At 36.2% G+C, this 21,799-nt stretch overlaps 1 protein-coding gene across 1 annotated transcript in view; it reads right to left on the bottom strand.

Moving 5' to 3' along the window:
- Positions 1 to 21,799, bottom strand: part of LOC138704898 (follicle-stimulating hormone receptor-like) — a 472,716-nt gene that overhangs the window by 13,228 nt on the left and 437,689 nt on the right. Inside the window, exons 10-13 of the mRNA XM_069833291.1 lie at positions 19,638 to 19,712; positions 14,477 to 14,594; positions 10,150 to 10,242; positions 6,921 to 7,104 (exon numbers count right to left, since the gene is read on the bottom strand). Coding sequence (XP_069689392.1) covers positions 6,921 to 7,104; positions 10,150 to 10,242; positions 14,477 to 14,594; positions 19,638 to 19,712 — 470 coding nt within the window. The remainder of the gene's footprint in view (positions 1 to 6,920; positions 7,105 to 10,149; positions 10,243 to 14,476; positions 14,595 to 19,637; positions 19,713 to 21,799) is intronic.

Below are 21,799 nucleotides of genomic sequence, written 5' to 3' on the forward strand. Positions count from 1 at the left end.
ATAGCATATCTAACATTAGTGCGACCGTTAATGGAATACGGAACTACATGTTGGGATCCCTATAGAATATATCAGATAAATTCCTTAGAAAGAATCCAGTATAGGGCAACTAAATTTGTTAAAGGTAAAAGAGAATATGGGAACGATACGATAAAAGAACTTAAATGGGAAACTTTGGAAAACAGACGTAGGAAAACTAGAATAACATCATTGTATAGAGCACATCTAGGTCAGAAAGCATGGGTAGACATAACGGCTCGGTTAGAAAAGCCAACGTACTATGGTAGGAACGATCATGATTTTAAAATCAAATGTAGGAAACAGAAAACGGATGTAGGTAAATTCTCATTTTTAAATAGAACTATAAATGATTGGAATGACCTACCTGCAGCGGTCTTTGAGGGCTGTCCTTCCTTAAGGAGATTCAAGAATAATTTAAAAAGTTGTGTATAAAGTGAAAATTAAAAGTAAGGTGACATTCAACATTTAATTTTTTAAGGTGGCATGTATTTATCTAGCCTGACGAGTTTACTTCCTTGGTTTGAATTGTAAATTATTTAAAAATAGCGTGTAAGAGGGCCTTAGACTAGAAATGTTTAGTTTAAATGTAGTTCTGTTTATAAGTATGCATAATATTGCAATTATTTGACTTATTTGAACTGTTGTATCAGTGAAGCGAGGTGAGTCAGTGAAGTTATGGTTTTACAGTGCAGTGAACAGTTCCGATCAGTGATAATTTATAGCGTCAATGAAATGTGTTCTATAGTGTCAGTGAAATGTGTTACAGAGTGTCAGTGAAATGTGTGCTAATGTGTCAGTGAAATGCGTCATAGTGCCACTACAGGGAATGAGATGAGAGTAAAGTGAAAGACTATTGAAAATTATGTAGGACCTATACATAATTATGTAGGTTGTGTTGTAAAATTAGGTGTTTTATTTTATGTTTTATTATTATTGTGTTAAATTGTATTGTGTATTCTTATTGTATTGTGTATAAAATTGTATATGTGTTGTAAATTGTATTATGTATTGTAAATTTTATTGTGTATAGCTTATCATTTTAACTGTGTATTGTTAATATTGTATATACCACTGCCACCGGGTGCTTGCCCACTTGCAGTGTAAATAAATACATACATACATACATACATCTATATTAGCATTTCTATATGCTTCCTGCCAAGAAAAGCCACTGAAAATAACTACTGTATCATCCGCATATGAATATATAGATCCATTAAATTTTTCTAAATTTATATTTAGCAGATCATTAACATATATTAGAAATAGAATAGGTCCCAAAATTGTTCCTTGCGGTACACCTATATCAATATATTTGTATTCACTAAATTGATCTTCAATTTTGGTCATTTGTCTTCTGTTACTAAAATATGATTGGAATAATTTTAAAACTATATCTCTAACTCCAATAGTATGTAGTTTGTCCAAAAGTAAATTATGACTGATAGTGTCAAAAGCTTTCCGTAGATCCAAGAAAATACCCAAACATTTGTTTCCGATATCTAGTTCATTGATAATTTTTCCAGTAACATTAATAAGAGCATCATCAGTAGAAATATTATTGCGGAAACCAAACTGATTTTTAGAGAGGATTTTATGTTTTTCTAAATAATTTATTAATCTATTCTTTAAACATTTTTCAAGCAATTTGGAAAATGTTGGAAGTAAAGATATAGGTCTATAGTTATTTAAATTATTTTTATCTCCAGATTTGTATATTGGAATTACTATGGCACATTTTAAAACATCTGGGAATATACCTTGCACAAAACACAAGTTAAAAATATGAACCATGGGTTTTAATATATACTTGATAATAATTTTGAAAGTATTATTCTTAATTCCATCTATGCCAGGAGCAACATTATTTTTTAATTTCTTAACCAAAATAATAATTTCATCTTCAATTACAGGGAAAAGAAACATGGAGGAAGCTAAATGTTCATATTGTGTCTCATTTTGTAGAGAAGAGTTAAAATTTGACTTATTAATGTTAGAAGTAACTTTGTGTCCTATCTCTGAAAAATAATTATTAAATTCGTTTGCAATCTCTTTTCTGCAATTTAATATTTCACCCTTATCGTTTTTTAACTCCTTGATTGGCTGTTTATTTTGTACATTTACATCTGTAGCTTCATTTATAACTTGCCAGAATTTTTTAGGTTCATTTTTGTATCTATCAAATTTGTACTGGATCCATGGAAAATGTTATGCCAAGATCCTCTAGTACTCTATATATGCCAAAGGATGCATCTGGATGATTTACTTGCCACGCCTCCACTCCTTGGTTGTAAAACGTCTTCAAGGGACCATAAAATGAAATATCCCATGATTGTAATTTGTGTGATGTGTGAGGAGAAAATGTGAACATGGCAACATCTGTTTTAACTGCCGTTTCCAGAACTTCTACTCAGAGATAATATGTTTTATGGTTATCCAGTGACAGAAGAACACGGTTTTCTTTCCAGCATTTTATGACCACATTGAAATGATCTACTTTTCTTTGAGATACCGTACTCCATTATATAGTAATCGTCTATATACTGTACCTGGTACTTATACTGAACAAGACTAAGCTCTTTAGTGTCGCTAAAACATGGTTAACTGCATAACCGACAGTGAAATAGAAATCTTCAGTGTCTGATTTCCTGAAAGATTTCAAATGCATTGGTAAGGTAGCTAGAGGCACTTTATGAACTTTGTAAGAGTCTCTTAAAAATCCTACTTTCAGGCGTAACATTAACAGGACACACGGCTTTCTCAATATCATTCGCGTAAACCGTGGCCTTTTTGTATATTTTTCACAACGTTGCATGTTTACCCAAAAACAAAGTAGAATAAGTTATCTTTTGTACCACTTGCGTGTTCGAAGTTACAGGTCGTACACATGTTTAACGATACAACATAGCGAACTTCTATATACAAAAGCTATGTTCTATGTTCCATTTCAAAAGAAAAAAGAAAATATAGGCTATTACCAAATGAAATTCACATACTACTAAATGGAACTTATAATCCACGAGGTGTTTCATATGTGCTGTTGTACCATATGAATAACACATACATACCACACACACTACTTTTATCAGCAAAAAATTCTAACCGCCAAATTCAAACCAACAACCACACTCTCAACTTGACATTTCTAGATATCTAGATTGTTATTCAACATTATTATAAAGAATGTCCCACCAAGCACGTCGCGTCGGGTTTAATATTGCGAATAAATGCAACAAAAACAGATAACAATGGATAACAGTGTCACCAACCCAATAATAACAAAACATTGTTGGGACATTGTGTAATTGTCTCGTTGTTGTGTTGGCGGAACTGTTGTCTGTTTTATTGAGTCTATTAACATTATTAAATCCGGCTTTCTTGTTGGGACATCCTATATAATATTCCTCTCAATATATTCGGTCCTGCTGACCCTTCACATTTCTGTATTCGGGTCAGCATTCCCTTACTTACACTATTTACAGCTTAAAACACAGACGAATTGTGACCTAACTGCCAGCTTTAACTATGTCTTTTATATCCTTTCACTTTCACTTTTCCCTCCTTCTAATTTGTCACACTTTATTAAACTACTTCACTTCTCTTATTCTCATCTACACTAATAGCTACAGTATTTATACTAATTTTCTCATTCAACTTCACTCCCACTTTTCTCATAACTAAAAAATTTCCCTATACATAACATAAATACCTTTAAACTTATTATCTATAGAGACCTAACCTTTGTTGACTATTAAAGAAAAATATAACCTATTGTTAATTCACCGTCGAAAATTTTTAACACAATCACATTAGCTCTCGTACTCTAGAATGTTGGTTTCACTTCATTTATAACTTGGCCTTAAACAAAACAATTGCATAATCTTCACAAAATGCACCCATTGAAATCCATTTTTACATTACATAACTAACTCTGCTATTATTTCATCCCATTAATGCACCATTTCCTTATATACTGTTTTTCCTTCCCTACTGCTACATCGTTCCACACTCCTAACTCGATTAACACTAACCGAATCCATTGTTGTGGTGTTGTGGTAGCGTTTTCGCGGGCCGGGGTTCGATTCCTCGCTTGGGACGAGTTGCCTGGGTGAGACGTTTTCGAGGGTTTTTCCCTCATTGCTATGGATGAATATAAGGTAACTTTATCAGGGTATGGAACCCCACTCATTCTCGCCACTTCCTTCCCCCACCTCATCATCTTTTCCTTATCATTCCGGTTGTCTTTCTTGGTTTTCAGATCGCGGCTGCGGCGGCCCTCCGAAGCACCTGACGCTCTCAGCCGGCCTCCATGGATATGTGAGAGCATGGTAGTTGGTGACCAAGCAGCGGAACCCACTCCGCTCCCGATGGTAGGGGTGGCGTACACGTGAGAAAGTTTGAGGATGAATGTGGGGGGGGGGCTGTTGGAGTGGAATGGTACACGGACTTGGAGAATGGCGGGACTGATCGTTAAGGTGTTGGGGTTAGGTCTGTTCGGCGTGTGTGCGGTCGTTAGGCTACAACTGATCCCAGGGGCGCACAATAGACTTCAGGTCACGGTGCATAGTGATGTTCCTCTCCTGGCCTCACAGAGAGAGAGAGAGAGAGAGAGAGAGAGAGAGAGAGAGAGAGGAAAAAAACACTATCCGAACTTCCTGTTCTAATCCCCGTACTTGTTTCACTTTCCTTTTCTCCACTCGCTTCTTTCCTGATTTACCATTCTTGTCTCCAACATTATTATAGTTTAACTGGCTGTTACTAGCTTGTAACCGTGGAGTAGAAACTAAAATTAGTACAACATGTTCAAGCTAAAATCTAGCACCGCCACCACCACTACAATCGTCGGTCGGAAGCAATATACGAGTACGGAACGTCTAAAATACTCGTATGAAATTTTCACGTAGCCTATCTGTAAAATAGAAAACTAGTCCCTAACCCGAATCTTGCGTAGTGCATGCTTATTTGTCTGTCCATAATCAAAAGTCTGCCTTTTCTATACGAATGACGAAAGACATGTTAACCCTCTGTGACGAAAGTTTCGTCAAGTATCTGTATAGCGTCTAGAATTGAATTTTTGTGAAAGAGCAGAAAAGTGAAATTCTCACAAAGATAAACTGCATAGAAAGCTTCACTTCTTAAATTCCTAAATTTAGAATTTTATCAGATCTCCAGCGTCACTATTTCTTTTCACGTTTCTCTACATTATTATTAGGCCTACGTGTACATCATTTTCGAGCTTATAGAATTGATTCTTGAAATATTTTCTTTCCTTATTTTCCTCAATCCATGAAATATTAAATATGATCTGTTTAGTTCGTACGAATTAGTTTTAATATTTATTTTATCATTGTTGGTACTACAATTCTGTTGTAGGCCTTCATCGCCCCTATAATGCGCCGCCCTTCGTTCCCATATTCTGACTTTCGTTTTTACCTCATTCTCCTACTGCCAGCATTTTCAGATCATTTTCAATAATATTCAATCATCAGATGTTAGGATGTTCAACATTTCTTTTATCAACTATTTTTGTTAGTTAGATTTTTCGACATGTAGGTATCTGCCTCCTTTTCACTCTGTAGGTATTCCAGCCATCTAATTCTTGAGATTTTGAATATTTTAATTGTCTCAGTTTCATCATAAGTCTCATAAAATTAGGGTGTCTAATACATTAGTTACTTTTTTCACTTATTGAGCCAATAATTATCCTTAATAATTAACTTAAAAATGTCAAGTTTATTTTCTTGATTCAATTTTTTAAAAATAATAATTTATCTTTTTTTTTGCGTACATATTCCAAGTTTCTGAATCGTAAAGTAACTTTGGTACTTCTTTAGCTATAGAGAGTGTTAAAAAAAGTATCTACTATTTTAGGAGGTGTTAGTATGCACAAAAACAAGAAAATAATGTCTAATAAACATGGGTCCTACAGCACATACTTTCTGACATCTGAACACTTGTTCATAGGAGATGCTCAATGTGACGTCCATTCATGGCAATGCATTCCTCTGCCTTTTGGGCGTAAGGAATCACGCACTCTTTCAAATTTGTCTTAATACGTTAATAAGAAAGCCCTGATAACGATCCCCAGTTACTCTCTATGGTAGCACGTATGGCCCTATTAATCTATTACCAAGAAGGCCTGCCCATAAGTTAATTGAGAATCGGTGCTGATGCCTTGTTTCTTAAACTGCACTACTGAACCCCGCTCATACTCCGCAACCAGACTTTTATTTTCAGTATTCCTTACGACGTATCGTTATTCCATGCCAGGGGTGTCAACTACGGTATGATTATCTGGTAGTCTGCTGTATTTTAGGGCAGAGAAATGCATTGCCATGAATGGATGTCACATTGAGCACCTCCACTGAACAAGTGTTCAGATATCAGAAAGTATAGCTGTGTTGTAGGATCCATGTTTATTAGACATCATTTTCTTGTTTTGATGCATACTATCACCTCCTAAAATATTGGATACTTTTTTAACATCCTATATGTAACGAACTATACCTGTACACCTGTACATCTGTAAATGTTTTCCGTTTCTTTATTTCAAATACTTTTTGCTCTGAATTAAAATATTATTTTTGTCCCTATAATCATTGTACTTAAAAATGTAGGCCTATGTTTAGTGTTCAGATGTCCGCATTTAAATCTGTGTTATTATTTGAATAGTTATTTGTCAATCCATCTCTTCCTAGCAAGACGCACCTCCACTTTCTTTCTTTTTTGTTGTGGAAAATGTTCAACAGATCTTTGTAAGATTAACATTAGCTAATTCATTGTTTATTGAATAAAAAGTGATTTTCTTATACTTTTATTGATTCATTTCTAATATTTCTTTTCCAGTATAAACAGTATCCTAAATGTTATATTTAGATATTACTAGACAAGTGACTTACCAGGTCGGAGAAAACCACGGTCTAGGGCGCCCCAGTCAGGCGCGTGATGGGTGTGCGACATGTTGTCAGGCGAATACACAAGGCGACCGAAGTCGTCGCTCTCACGGCGGCGTAGAAAGTGAAGAGGAAGATGGCTGCTTGAATCCGGGTTGCAGTACTTGTTGTGGATTAATGCTACAAATCTCTGACAGAAAGCAAAACGAAATAAAATCGATAAGATTTTACTCCTCGCTCCTAGAATACCATCATGAGCAACACCATCATCAGTATCAACATCATAATAATTTTAATCATTATCAGCAACAAGAAAATAATTTTAATCATCATCAGCTAAAAAAAGAAAACAACATACACGTCATATTCTCTGAAATCTGTTAGGTAAGGTAAGGTATCCCCATAACACGCCATGAATGCACTTGGGGGGGGGTATGGAGGTAGAGCACCTCGGCACTAGAATGAGGTGGTGTGGTCGGCACCACTCTCTGACCGCCTTTTACCCCCGGGAAAGACTCGGTACTCAATTTTATAGGAGGCTGAGTGAATCTCGGGGCCGTTCTGAAAGTTTGGCAACGAGAAAAAATCTTGTCACCACCTGGGATCGAACCCCGGACCTTCCACTGAAATCTGTTACATCTCTAAATTATATACTGCCTATTGCAATTTTATTCATCAGTATGATACGGTACATTTCCCACTCTAAATAAACAATACGGATCTGTCCACTTTAGGGCTTCGTAAAGACTAGGTATAATCGTTCGCAATGCAAATATTTTGAAAACAAATTTGAAATCAGCGCGATGTTTTCTATGAGAATCCACAGTTCTAACAGACAAAAGTTTGGTCTCTCTGCATACGGAAGTCCGCCAGGCGAAAGCACTCCTTTGTTTAAGTCGCCGAAACTCGGAAACCAGTAAAGATTTTGAGTAGCAGCCACTTCTAAAAGTAATTTCCATTCTTTCTAAACATTTCTCTCGCTTTGACTCACCATCTAATGTGAAAAATAAAAAAAGCATCTCGCTTATCAACTTTTGAGTGCGTCAATGCTTATTTTGAATGGATCACTTCGAAGTTAATATTTATTTTATTATTTTTCAAAAAAAGATATTGATTCAGAATTTTTTTATGCTTTCCTTAGACATATATCTACGAATCCTAAATATTACAGAGCGATCGAGTGACTCATAAGAGGTATGATGTGATAATGTTTAACGGTGTGATGAAAATCTCTGTCGTTTGCTTGCTAAGAACGGCAACGAAAGAACCAAAATGGAGGACGATTATATCCTCTACTTATCATCATATCCTGCATAATTACAAAATAATATCCTTCACTTGTTCCGAAAGTCCGAACTGACAATGTGACAAGGGTAGGTGTGGCCACTGCGTTCTACTAATGTTGCCACTTACCCATCCATTGCCGAGAGTCATACAACGGCGGAAGTTTTCTTACTGTGTATATTTTTAAAATTGGACACGCACGCATGCACACATACAAGAGTTCTGCCCATGGACAGGTCTTTCACTGCAAACGCAGCATTCTCCAATCCTATTTTCTGCCTTCCTCTTAGTCTCCGCATATGATCCACATATCTCAATGTCGTCTATCATCTGATATCTTCTACTGCCTCAAACTCTTCTCTCGTTCACCATTCCTTACAGTGCATCCTTCAGTAGACAGTTTCTTCTCAACCAGTGACCCAATCAAATTCTTTTTTTCTTTCTGATCACTTTCAGTATCATTCTTTCTTCACCCATTCATTCCAACACAACTTCATTTTTTATTCTGTGTCTCCAATTCACACGCTCCATTCTTCTCCATATCTACATTTTAAATGCTTCTATTAGTTTCTCTTCATTTGGTCGTAATGTCCAAGTAGATGTTGAACACGGTGGATGATGGTAAAGGACATCCTTGTCGTACTTCCATCCCTATTTCAGTTTCTTCAGGAATTTCTTCTCCTATCCTGACTTTGACTCCTTGTTTCATATATACTGTAGGTTACTGAACAGCCTTCTGTTTTTTCAATCCACACTTATTTTCTTCAGGATGTTTATCAGTTTGTTGCAATCCACTCTGTCAAACGCCTTTTCTAAATCCACAATTACTATATACACTTCTCTATTCTTCTCTAGGTATTTTGTTCGTAGTAGTCCAAATGCATCCCTTGTACCTTTTCCTTTTCTGAAGTCAAACTGCTCTTCTTCCAACTGTCCTTCCATCTTAGAATATAAACGTCGATTCAGTATACGGAGTAGAATATTCGCCAAGTACGATATCAGGTTGATAGTCCTGAACTCCTTACATTTGTTGCATTACTTTTCTTCGGTATTGGCAATAACATCGTCTCCGAAAAATCTTCTGGCCATTCGTCTTTCTCATATTTGAGGTTTGGCAATTAAATAACGAGACTGTGTATCTCCTATCGCGCAGTCGTATGGGAGAAGGTTGATATTGAAATGTGGTTGACATTGATCCTTTCGGAGCAATCACCTTTCGTTTCGTCGTTCTGTCTACTTTAGTTTGTTTTTGTGCTTCGGTTGAAGAGGACGCTGTTGCATCGTAGTGCCGCGACCATGGTTAACGTAAAAATCGAGCAGCGCATTAACCTCATATTCCTTGTGAAATTAAAATGAAATAGTTTTCAAATGTCAAAGGAAGTGTTTGGTGATAATGCTATGTCACGTGCGCGAGTGTTTGTGTGGCACAAACGGTTTTCAGAAGTTCTGGAAGAGGTTGAAGATAATGAAGGTCCCGGTCGATCCTTGACTTCAAGAACTAAAGGAAACGTTGAGAAAATTAAATGAAATTATTGTGCGGAAAGACCGACGTCTGAGCATTCAGATGATCGCAGACATGGTGAACATTAACAAAGAGACGATAAGACAAATTTTGCATGATGAATTAAACATGACAAAAGTTTGTACAAAATTGGTCCCGAAAAACCTCACTCAGGAACAAAAAGACAATCGGAAGAACATTTGCCTGACATCCTGGAACGACTTACGGTACAAAACTTTATACTAGTCATGCGGATGATGATAACGACGATGATGAATGATTATTGTTATTAATATAAAGATAAGGATGATTTTTATAATTATAAATAAAATCTTTTTTTTTAATTGAGAAAACTATTACACTATATTATCTCCATGTTGGTTTACTGAGGACAGAAATAATGGAAACTGCGGCATATTGTTATTAAATTGTGTTGGAGTACGATAATACCTCATGCTTGGCGAACTCCTCTGGATGGTGCATGTCTGGGAATTGGAAGGCACAGCAATGGTACGGATATGTCAACCACGCTACTCGTAGGTACTGGAAAACACAAGAAAATAAACGATAAATGACACATACTTTCCGATAAGTTTTTCGAAGTAACAGTTTATTTTCCTGTTAGCGTTTCGAGAACGACAAACATACCTATTGTCTAATTTGTTTGTAGAAGAATTATTTAGTTTATTATTTTCTTTAATACCAATAAATGTATTCATTAAAACTAACATTCTGGTCTTGATTTATCCTCTTTTTTATCTCAGTAACTCATGCTTTGTTATAATTGTATTAAATTTTGTAATTTTATTAAACTTTTATTATATTGTACTTTAATACAAAATTGTTGCTTATAGAATATACCTTCGAACACGAACTAGCTTAGGCTAATGTGTGCTATGTCTATTCTGTGTATTTATTTTGTATTATACAGAGTGATCCGTTTGGGAAGATATAAAATAAAAACGTGATAAAATGAGAACTGTTGCTATTTATTATTAAATAATTTGTGCATGCATTGTAGAAGAATTGGAGTTTTGTCCAAATTAGACCTCAACGTGCCCACCATTGCGAACACAACACAGTTTTTATCTTGGGGCTAATTCCTCCCATGTGTGGTCTAAGATCTAAGGGGTAACTTTCTCAAAAGCTGAGAAAATCTTTGCTCTGAGATCATGAATATCCCTAGGTCGCTGTGCATACACATCATTCTTGACGAAACCTCAGAGAAAGAACTCGGGTGGTGTCAGGTCTGGGGAATTCGGAGGCCACATAATTGGCTCTCCTCGACCACACCAGTTCTTACCAAATGAAGGGCTCGGGAGTAAACAATGGTAAGGGACATGAAACATATTCTGAGTAATGAAGAGATGAAAGTTATATAAAATCTCATAATTATGTCCTTCAACATACATGAAAAATAACAACAAATGTTTCAAGACATTCCTGTTTGGATATAAGAATTTTAACAGTGTGTCCTATCACAAAAATATGACAAATGAAATTAATGTGCAGGAGTACTTAACATTGTTTATACCATAAATGAATGTACTTAACACTGTTTACACTCGTAAAAACATAACACATCACTTTATCCGTCTTCACCATCTCCATCATCTTGATCACTTACAGACTTTCCTGCTGGTTGTAGGTTTTTGTACCAGTCATGATATACAGCAGGGATCCATGTCAAACTAGAAAGTATATCATTCACTTTGTCTGCTTTGATTGGAAGTGCTTCTGAATATTTTTTTCCCGAAGCTGATCTTGGAATGAATAGCTGTTTGCTGGTCCCCCTCGTTTAGAGGTCACCACTATACATTTCAGAAAACAGCTGATGTCACTAGAAACTCAGAAAAAAATACTATGGCGCTAAGCTACTTTTATACTTTTCAGATTTTATGTTTCAAGCACAGAATAAATAAATAATATATAAAGATGCGCACTAGGTCCGCCCACAATATTAAAACAATAGGCCTCACAGTTAAATTACAACTAACCTTAATATCACAAAACATATGTTAATTTTATATTGCTTGTGTATAATAAGTACACAATGTTAAGGGACAGTATTTACCTGATTATTTCTCCTATTAGACTTGTTATTTTTATCAGGAACATGGTCTGCATCTTAAATAGAGTCAGCAATCCAAATCATCGACTGATTGATTCCTCTACACACTTCACACTTTGCACATTCGAATTATACACGTGCCTACTACCGGTAGCCATTTTGTTGGCCTTTACCTTTATTTACATGCCAAAAGCAAGTCACAAGGAAATGGGTTCAGAAGTTTGGCACAGCATAGTGTCATTTCACTTAAACTTTTTTATTGATTTTTCCAGATTTTTCAATACCATAACTTTGCGTCATGATGACTGCCGAAAAGCATTACCCTATTCAACGTTGTTATTTTGTGCATCCACATCAAACACCGCAATTTCTTTGAAAACTTCTATTTTAACGTATGCAATCTGCCAATTTCAATACATTGTCTTTGTAAGAGATTCATTACTTACATTCAAAGTATTGAAACCTACTTTTGTAAATAATTGTATATCCAAATAATTGGTTTCGCTCGCAATTCTGTATTTGCGCAGTCAGTCATATGACATTGCTTGTAAGCAATGATTTTATACTCTTCGTCACGTATTTTGCAAGGTCATAATATATTTGCACACTGTTCATATTTTTATGTTCATAATATTGATATATGTTACTCTTTTAGACCTGATGATGCCACAAATGGCGAAAGCGCTAGTCACATTATGATTGTAACTATGTCCAAATGTTTTTTATTTGTATAATTCATTAGGCTAATAAACTAAGACAGTAATTATTGAAGGATTTTATCAATTATTTTATATTCGTGTTTTGTCTAAATGAGTAGTTTTATTGTCTACAATTTTGATCATGCTATGGAAACGAGTCTTGATATTTGATATAGTTTTCCAGAGATAAGTGAATTCTTGTGTATATTCCAATTTGACTTCATTTACTGTAGTGTCTTCTCGATTATTCGTCTTTAATTTTGTATTACTTTGGTTCTTCTATAACACAACATCCATGTTTTGTGGATTTACAAAATCTAATATTGCACTTATTAGTTCCACTGCTGAAATTGTTATTAGTACTAATATCATCCGCGAACCATAGACAATATATTTTACTTTAATTTTATCTGGGCTTATTAATAACAAAATATCATTAATATAAATAATAAACAATACAGGTTCTAAGACAGATCCTTGAGGGATGCCAGTACCAACAGTTGTACGATAGCTGTTGCACGTATTTTGTTTCGCTTGGACGAAGTGGAGATTGCTGTTGGTTACAAAAGAAATAACAATGCTTCAAATATTGGCTTTTTCTTTGTCTTCAGGTGATCGAAAGGGTCGAGTGAGATGCAGTTTCTATTCGTTTGGGTCGTTACAAACAGCTAATTTGTCAAGCAGACATCGTTTAACAATAAAATTCATGATTGATTTTTCCCTCATAAGTCTTCTGTTATGGTTTTTTTTGTAACCTTGTTAATTTCTGCACAGTTTTTCTGACATTGAGCTGTTGTCTCCGATTCTATCAGGTTCTACTCATTTGTTATCACTTCCAATGGATTTTCCTCGAGTTTTTATCTCTCCTTGGTTTCTTTGTGTTTTTCAATTACTTTATTGGTGTCTTCAGTTACATAGCTTTCTATGGCGGAATACGTGTTTTCTAACACTATCTTCTAAAGATTTTCTGCAAATATGACTTTAATATGTCTGGTTTATTGTGGTTTAAAGTTTTAATAGTGATAATGTATTTTGTTCAGCGTAAAATACTGTTTTCGTCATTCAAAACTAGAAGACAATACATATGAAGGTATATACATCACCATCATCATCATCCTGTCAAGTACTAGTCCCAAAAGAACTGTTACGGCCTGAAAAAGCGATTTTATTGCCATCTTTTCATAGATCGACCAAGTGACCGTTTCCCATTTGGACGATACTTCATTATTGCCTTAGGGATCCTGGATGAAACCATTTTTGAGACGTGTTCCTTCCAGTTTAACTGATATCTGGAGATATAGTCCAGTATTGATGACACATTAAGTTCTTGAAGGATATCTTCATTTTTCTTTCGATCCCATTTAGTGTAGCCAGCTGTTCGGCGCATGAATCTCATCTCGCAAACTGTTAGTCTGCTTTCATCTTTTGTCTTTATAATCCACGCTTCATTCCCAAAACACTGGTCGAGCTATTATTTGATAAAGACGAGTAGAGTTGATTTTTTGTACTAATGAAGGTTTTAAAACTCTATTAATGATGCGCATTGATTTGTTGAATTTTACAATTTTCTCTGATAAATCCAAATTTTCAACAGAAAGAAAGTCTATATCCTAAATAATTAAACTCGTTAACTCTTTCCAAAATTGTGTTATTTAAATAAATTTTGCTTGGTATTAGGTATTTACCACAAAAGGCCATTTTTTTGTTAATGGATATTTTCATTGAATATTTTTGAGCTATTGAATTTAAATTATGTACTGACCATTGCAAATAATATGAAAAAGTCAATGACGGACTGAAAAAAACTGATTTATTTAAAGAAAATATTAATATACTGTATTTTGTCAGTGTAGTTGTGAATGTATTTACCATCTTCAGAAACAATATTTAGTTATATTAAATGTGCTGAAGTTATTATTGCATAGCTATTCGCAACATGAGATATTGCTTATTCATAGATTATCTTTTCATAACTGACATATACTAGACAAAATGAAAGGAATCTGACCTCAAAATTGTATATGGAGGGGAACTTCTTGAGACTCTCTGTGTCTTGCAAACGAAGAATCTCAAGATCCTTGAGGCCTAGGGTGGGCATCTGGGATATAGATGTCTCCGACAGATCCCTGAAACATATAAACATATACATACGTGATGAATATCTTCATTCACAGGTCTGTCAATTAAAGATTCGCTTGTATTAAAAAAATGCTACTGTTGTAATAAATCTTACGCAAAAGCTAGTGTCACGAAGATCATACTGACCCAATACAATAACAACAACAATAATAATAATAATAATAATAATAATAATAATAATAATAATAATAATTATTATTATTATTATTATTATTATTATTATTATTATTATTACTTCACATCACAAATACAAAAAATATATAGTCTACGTCCAAGCAAATCGCCATGAGCACACCGTCTGCACAACCTCAATACCACGATCATCATTCCATATCTACATTATAGAATCACAACATATCTCAATTCTCCGAAAGACATAATAAAACTATTTTTATTAACTTTCTCTATCCTTTCTCCCGTCTCTCTTTCATCTGCTTCTCCCTCTTCTCTCTCCTTTCTCTCTCTATCTCTTTTCTTTGCGGATCAATGTTTATTGGATCTATTTTGCTTCTTTCAGTTTGTACTTTTCATCTGTAAATCATTGACCATCACTTTTGAAAGTGATCAGCAAATAATACCGACTATGAATTATTCATTGTAACGGAATGAAGAGGAACTAACACTGCTTAATTGCAGCATGGATATTTCCTGTTTCTGTGACAAAGAAAAGGAATGGTACTTGTATTCCTGTAGTATAGGCCTCATGTTTGTAATCTACATTGAAATTAAAATCACCTTCTATATTTGTCCATACGCCACTGGGTAGTACTACAATACATTTTATGCACAATACAGATTTCTTTATTTCCTTACCAATAACAGTACAACAATTTTCATGTCTGTATTGAAGCAATGTTCTTTGTAAATAAAAAGACTCAAAGAGTAGCGAGAATTTAGGTCTCTTACCTGTACATACAATCAGCATTAATTGCTGTAGGGATACCATTCCTACATATTCGCTCCCTTTACCCCCAAGGAAGTACCTTTCTGTTCATTATTTTTAGGGGAGTGAGTAAACTCAAGGCGGTATTGTATTGTTATTTTAAAACTCTTGTATATCCTTAAATATCAGTCCTATCAAAATTTTGCCTGGAATAAAACTTATCGGAAAGCATTAATTTTTTAAGAAACTTATGTTATGTAATATTTTTCACAAAAATCAATAATAAGCGACATATTTCGATTTATTTAATTCAGGCCCCCTTATAACCCCACTTTTAAATAAAATATTTTGAATTTCATATAGCCTAAAATCTAAGTTACAAGGAACTTAATTTATATTCCAATTTTCATCGAAATCCGTTCAGCCATTATCGCGTGAAAAGGTAACAAACATTCAGACAGACAGACAGACATACATACATACATACAAACAAAAATTTCAAAAAAGCGATTTTCGGTTTCAGGATGATTAATTATACACATTAACGCCAATTATTTTTGGAAAAGCGAAAATTACCAGAAAAATTTTGGCTACAGATATTTATTATTACAGAGAATAGGCCTATCTTTCTCTATCCTTTCTCCCTTTTCTCTTTCCCCTCTTTCTCCCTCTTCTCTCTCCTTTCTCTCTATCTCTTTTCTTTGTTTACTATTTTATCTATTATTATTTATCTTGCTTTTATTGTTCCTCACTAACTTTGAATCTTACATTTAATTTTAATAAATTACTTGTATTTCATTAAAAATCTAAAAGTTAGAATTTATAAAACAGTTATATTACCGATTGTTCTGTATCGTTGTGAAACTTGGACTCTCACTTTGAAAGAGAGGAATAGAGATTAAGGGTGTTTGAGAATAAAGTATTTGGGGCTAAGAGGGATGAAGTTACAGGAGAATGAAGGAAGGTACAAAACGCAGAACTGCACGCATTATATTCTTCACCTGGCATAATTAGGAACATTAAATCCAGACGTTTGAGATCGGCAGGGCATGTAGTACGTATGGGTGAATCCAGAAATGCATATAGAGTGTTAGTTGGGAGACCGGAGGGAAAAGACCTTTGAGGAGGCCGAGACGTAGATGGGAGGATAATATTAAAATGAATTTGAAGGAGATGGGATATGATGATGAAGACTGGATTAATCTTGCACAGGGTAGGGGCCGATGGCGGGCTTATGCGAGGGCGGCAATGAACCTCCGGGTTCTTTAAAGCCATTTGTAAGTAAGTAAGTTGTACCTACATACAGTATATTTCATTTGAAATTAATTCACATGCAGCCACCGGGATTCAACAACTTTCCTTTTGTAGTCAAACGGCTTACCCCTGAGCTATACGGGGAATTTAGCACACTTTAAAATAATTTGCTTAATATTATTGTTGTTTATAAATGCATATTAATATAATTTTCCAGGGTATAAAATCTATGCTACTAAAATTTATTTGTTTTGTCCTACAGAATTCTACCACTACTATGGCTGAATGGTCAGACCTCCGGTCTGTCACCCAGGCTGCCCGGGTTCGAGCCCCGTCAGGTCTGAGATTTTTCATTGAAAATCCATAGTGACACTTGTGGCAAACAACATCGCAGTTTTTTTCGGGCTTCTCCTGTTTTTCCCCATGTTAGGCAAATACATAATTCCGTCACCATTTCTCCATTTCGTCGGCTGGCGAGCTGCCCGCTCGAAACTTGGGTATATAGCGAACCTTGGTGTAGTCAGCCAATGTGGATTTTGGAATGCGCCTAGCTTGAGAGTTAGAGCAATAGGCCGTTAAGCCTTGGTTTTTCTGAACCGTTGCATACGATGTGCGAAGTGCGACGCCCGCCTCGCACAAATCCGGACTACACGAGAGATAGTGAATGATTTCTATAGTTGCGAGGTGCGCAGACCTCGCATCTCGCAGTTATAGAAACCACTCACTATCTCTCGTGTAGTCCGGATTTTTACGTCGCATGCGTCGGTTCAGAAAAGCCAAGGCTTAACTGGTCGCAGTGATGAGTCATAGTTTCCCTCCTCCCGTAAATTCCATTCCATTACTACAGAATTCTCATATTTAATTCATTGTAATTCTGTAGATGAGGCAAGTATCTGTAGGCCTACACTGATTTGTAGTAGAACTACGTCAGTGTCAGTTGTGGAGTTGAAAGCGAATGGAAGTGGGCTTAGTGGTTTACCAATGTCAGTTCAGGAGTGAGTGGAGTTAGTGGTCAATTGTCACATTGCATGCCACAAGTTAATTCAAATATTGAACTGAAGTTTCTCGAATTGGCATAATATTAAATATAGAAAGGAATAAAACCCATCTCATACATCACAGAGGATGAAACAGAAGATGAGGCCACTTCTCTGAACAGCTAAGGTGAGTGGGAAATGCTTTGTGTTAGATATATCTCAACCTAAGTCGAAATATAATTTTGTATTTTTGTTCGAGAGCTACCGACCCCACACCCCTCATTTCTACGTTGTCACCCGAAACCTCCACTGGAGCATAATAAAAGAACAGCATTAAAACCAAAGAAGTACATAAAGACAACAAGAAGTACTTCTAGTGAGGTTAAGTTAGCGGAAAAAAGAACATACCCATAAAGTAGGTCTCTCCTACAAAATTACCATTTTGCCATATTGTATCACGTACAGTGTTAATTCATGAAAGCATAGTAATTTTTATAGTGTCTCTCAATCACTAGATTTTTTTTTTTTAGAAATGTGATATTTACATGCATTTTTTGTTTTCTTTTTCAGAAGAGTAGTAGGATGCCATGCTGACCAGATGAGCAGTAACTTCTTTTATTGCCAATATCTAGTTATGAAAATAATGACAAGATTATGACAATGGTTATGGCTCGTGATCAGAATATTGTACGAAATGGAAATGGAAATATAAAAATTGAAAATTTAGCCTAAATATCTTGGAACAACAGTAACAAACATAAATGACATCCGGGAGGAAATGAAACGCAAAATAAATATGGAAAATGCCTGTTATTATTCGGTTGAGAAGCTTCTGTCATCCAGTCTGCTCTCAAAAAACGTGAAAGTTAGGAGTTATGAAACAATTATATTACCGGTTGTTTTGTATGGTTGTGAAACCTGGACTCTTACTTTGAGAGGGAAAAAGAGGTTAAGGATGTTTGAGAATAAGGTGCTTAAAATATTTAGGACTAAGAGGGATGAAGTTACAGGAGAATAGAGAAAGTTACACAACGCAGAACTGCACGCATTGTATTTTTACCTGACATAATTAGGAACATTAAATCCAGACGTTCGAGATGGACAGGGCGTGTAACACGTATGGGTTAATTCAGAAATGCATATAGAGTGTTAGTTGGGAGGCCGGAGGGAAAAGAACTTTAGGGAGGCCAAGACGTAGATGGGAGGATAAAATAAAATGGATTTGAGGAAGGTGGGATATGATGACGACTGGATTAATCTTGCTCATAGGGACCGATAGCAGGCTCGTGTGGGGCGGCAATGAACCTTCGGGTTCCTTAAAAGCCATAAGCAAGTAAGTAATGACCAGGCTTTGGATCCGAGACAACTTAAGAATGAAGTGAAGTTACAGTGCAACGGAGTACAGATGGAGTGAGGTGTCGCGTTGAGTTTTGTTTACCTGTGCGTTGGTGTACAATCCGGTTCGTGATCAGATGTACAGTATTATTCCGTCTCACTCTACGGAACGAACTCAGGTCATCACAGTGCATTTTTAATTCATAGTGAACAGTATGGACACGGTTGTTCATTGTAACGCTAACGCCTTCAACGTCGCCGAAGGACATGAAAACTTGTGAGCTATGTATCCTACTTCATTTTCCACCGTCATTAGATTGTACTATTAATAGTAGAATATAACGCAGCACATTGACGTTGTTTACATTCTCAGTATGTCTGTTTACTATGTTCAAGGAACTCTATAGTCAAGTTGTGCGTAAATTGGTTGCTAAAATGTCCCGGATCCTAAGCTTGCTCATGACAAGAGAACGGAACGTACTATTGTCATAGTTCTGATTGTAACAGTTCTGACTTAATTAATAATAATTCTACAAAGAAGAAAAATCATTATAAGCTATACTAGTTCATGCTCTACTTACAGGTCTCTGAGACTGTTCAGGCCAACGAAAGCACTGGGTTCAATAACCCGAAGATCCCTGTTCCCTTTGAGGCTCCTGTAAAAAAAATAATAGATAGCAAAATGTTTCTCCACAAGGTATGTTGTGCGATATTAGTAGTTTTATGGTTCAGCTGAAGCGTGATTTTTGTGTCCTGTTAAGCCTTTGTTTTTCTGAATCGACGCATGCGGGTTGCGAGGTGCGGGGCCCGCCTCGCACATATCCGGACTACACGAAAGACAGTGAGTGGTTTCTATAACTGTGAGATACGCAGACCTCGCACCTCGCAACTATAGAAACCACTCACTGTCTTTCGTGTAGTCCGGATATGTGCGAGGCGGGCCCAGCACCTCGCAACCCGCATGCGTCGGTTCAGTAAAACCAAGGCTTAACCGCACTACAGCAGAAAATATTTTAGAATTAGGCCCACTTCCGAGTACGGCAATGTGAATTCCATAGCCTATGTTATGAGAGGCACTGTAATATGGAATTCATGAGGCTTAAGACGAGATTCTAACGTTAAGTTAAATTCTGAATAGTAAAATAAACTGTGGCGGTTGTTCCTGCCCGCCATCTTTTCTATCTTCTTTTTTTTTACCGTTACATCGGATCCATTTATTGATTATCTTGGTTATATATTTTGTGTCCTGTGTTTTACTACTGTTCACAGAGGGCACTGTATCATTAATTTATCTCTGGTTACGCATATTCTCCATTGCTGAAACTCCATGTCAAGCGCGGGCTTATTGTACCCTCATACAAGGAGTTTTTGGTTTTTCTGAACAGACTTATGCGAGGTGCGAGACCCGCTGCGATGTGCGCAAACATCGCATCTCGCAGCTATAGAAACCACTCACTATCTCTCGTGTAGTCCGAATTTGTGCGAAGCGGGCCTAGCACCTCGCATACTTCGGTTCAGAAAAACCAAGGCTTTAAAGAGATTCTACGTTACTGTTACACCTCGTTTATAGGCTATAAATGCCCGGTCTTGATATGGCGTAGCGTTTACTGAAAGCTCCTACTTGTTTGGATTTTGTCGGTTGACATTTTATCAGAAGAGATTCTTTGCTAGCTGCGGTGGATGAAAGTTCCAGGAATAGAGAAGTTAGCCTTAGGAGGCAGAACACAAAGGGGTTAGCCTAAGCCTGCTTAAGATAGAATTGGCCTGAGATAGCGGAGTTGCTGCCTACTGCGTGGCGAAGTCATGTTACGTTTTCAGCACAACAGGTAAAAGTAGACTTTCTTCGAGAGCATGGTATTTCTATTGAACTGAAATGTAACCAGGGAATCTACGTTCTCGTTTGCAGTAAACGCTACTAAGTAGGGAGTTATTATTTTTTGTAATATATGGGCCTATACTTACTTGTATATGTAGATATACAGTGCTTTTTTCAGGGGGTATGGAGGGTACTCGTACCCATAAGCTTTTATTATTATTATTTTTTTTTTGCAAATTTCATGAAAAGTACACATCTTTATAATAATTCAGAAATTATGCCGAAATTACTATGAAAACGACTATAAACGAGCGGTTTGAAATATCTCATGTTAGTAATGCTACCATCGGCTGCTATTGCTTCCCATAATTCTGAGCTTTTAAGAGTTGAAGAAGCACCTGGGCGATAAGCGATTCAACATCGATACGGCCATTCAACAAGCCGTCATGGCGTGACTTCAGAGACTTTACGCATATTTCTTCTTTGCCGTCATCGATGCTTATCCAAAGACTTGTTTTAACGGTCGGAAGAGATGAAATACACTGGGAGCCAGAGCGGGGCTGTAGGGAGACTGGTCCAGTACTTCCCACCGCAAGCAGCAAACTCACACCTGTTTTCGTGACAGGACATTCATATCATACACATCAACAAGTTAACGATGAATATCTGCTGGTGGGATGCCCTTCGAACGCAAAAATGGGATTACACAATACATTTTCACATTTGACCATATTTCCATACGCGTAGGCATCTTACAACTAATATTGCGAGAATATGACGCAACATATGCGCCATCTAGTGGCTGCGTGATAAAGCTGCGGTCTGCTGCGGCTGATGAAGGGGGAATATGTCACCCGTGGGAGCTCTCTTACCTTACTTTTTTAATTACCCTCTTAGACAGAAAGATAGACGGACGGACGGACAGAC

The sequence above is a fragment of the Periplaneta americana genome, chromosome 8 (assembly GCF_040183065.1).
Source record: "Periplaneta americana isolate PAMFEO1 chromosome 8, P.americana_PAMFEO1_priV1, whole genome shotgun sequence".
Taxonomy (NCBI): domain Eukaryota; kingdom Metazoa; phylum Arthropoda; class Insecta; order Blattodea; family Blattidae; genus Periplaneta; species Periplaneta americana.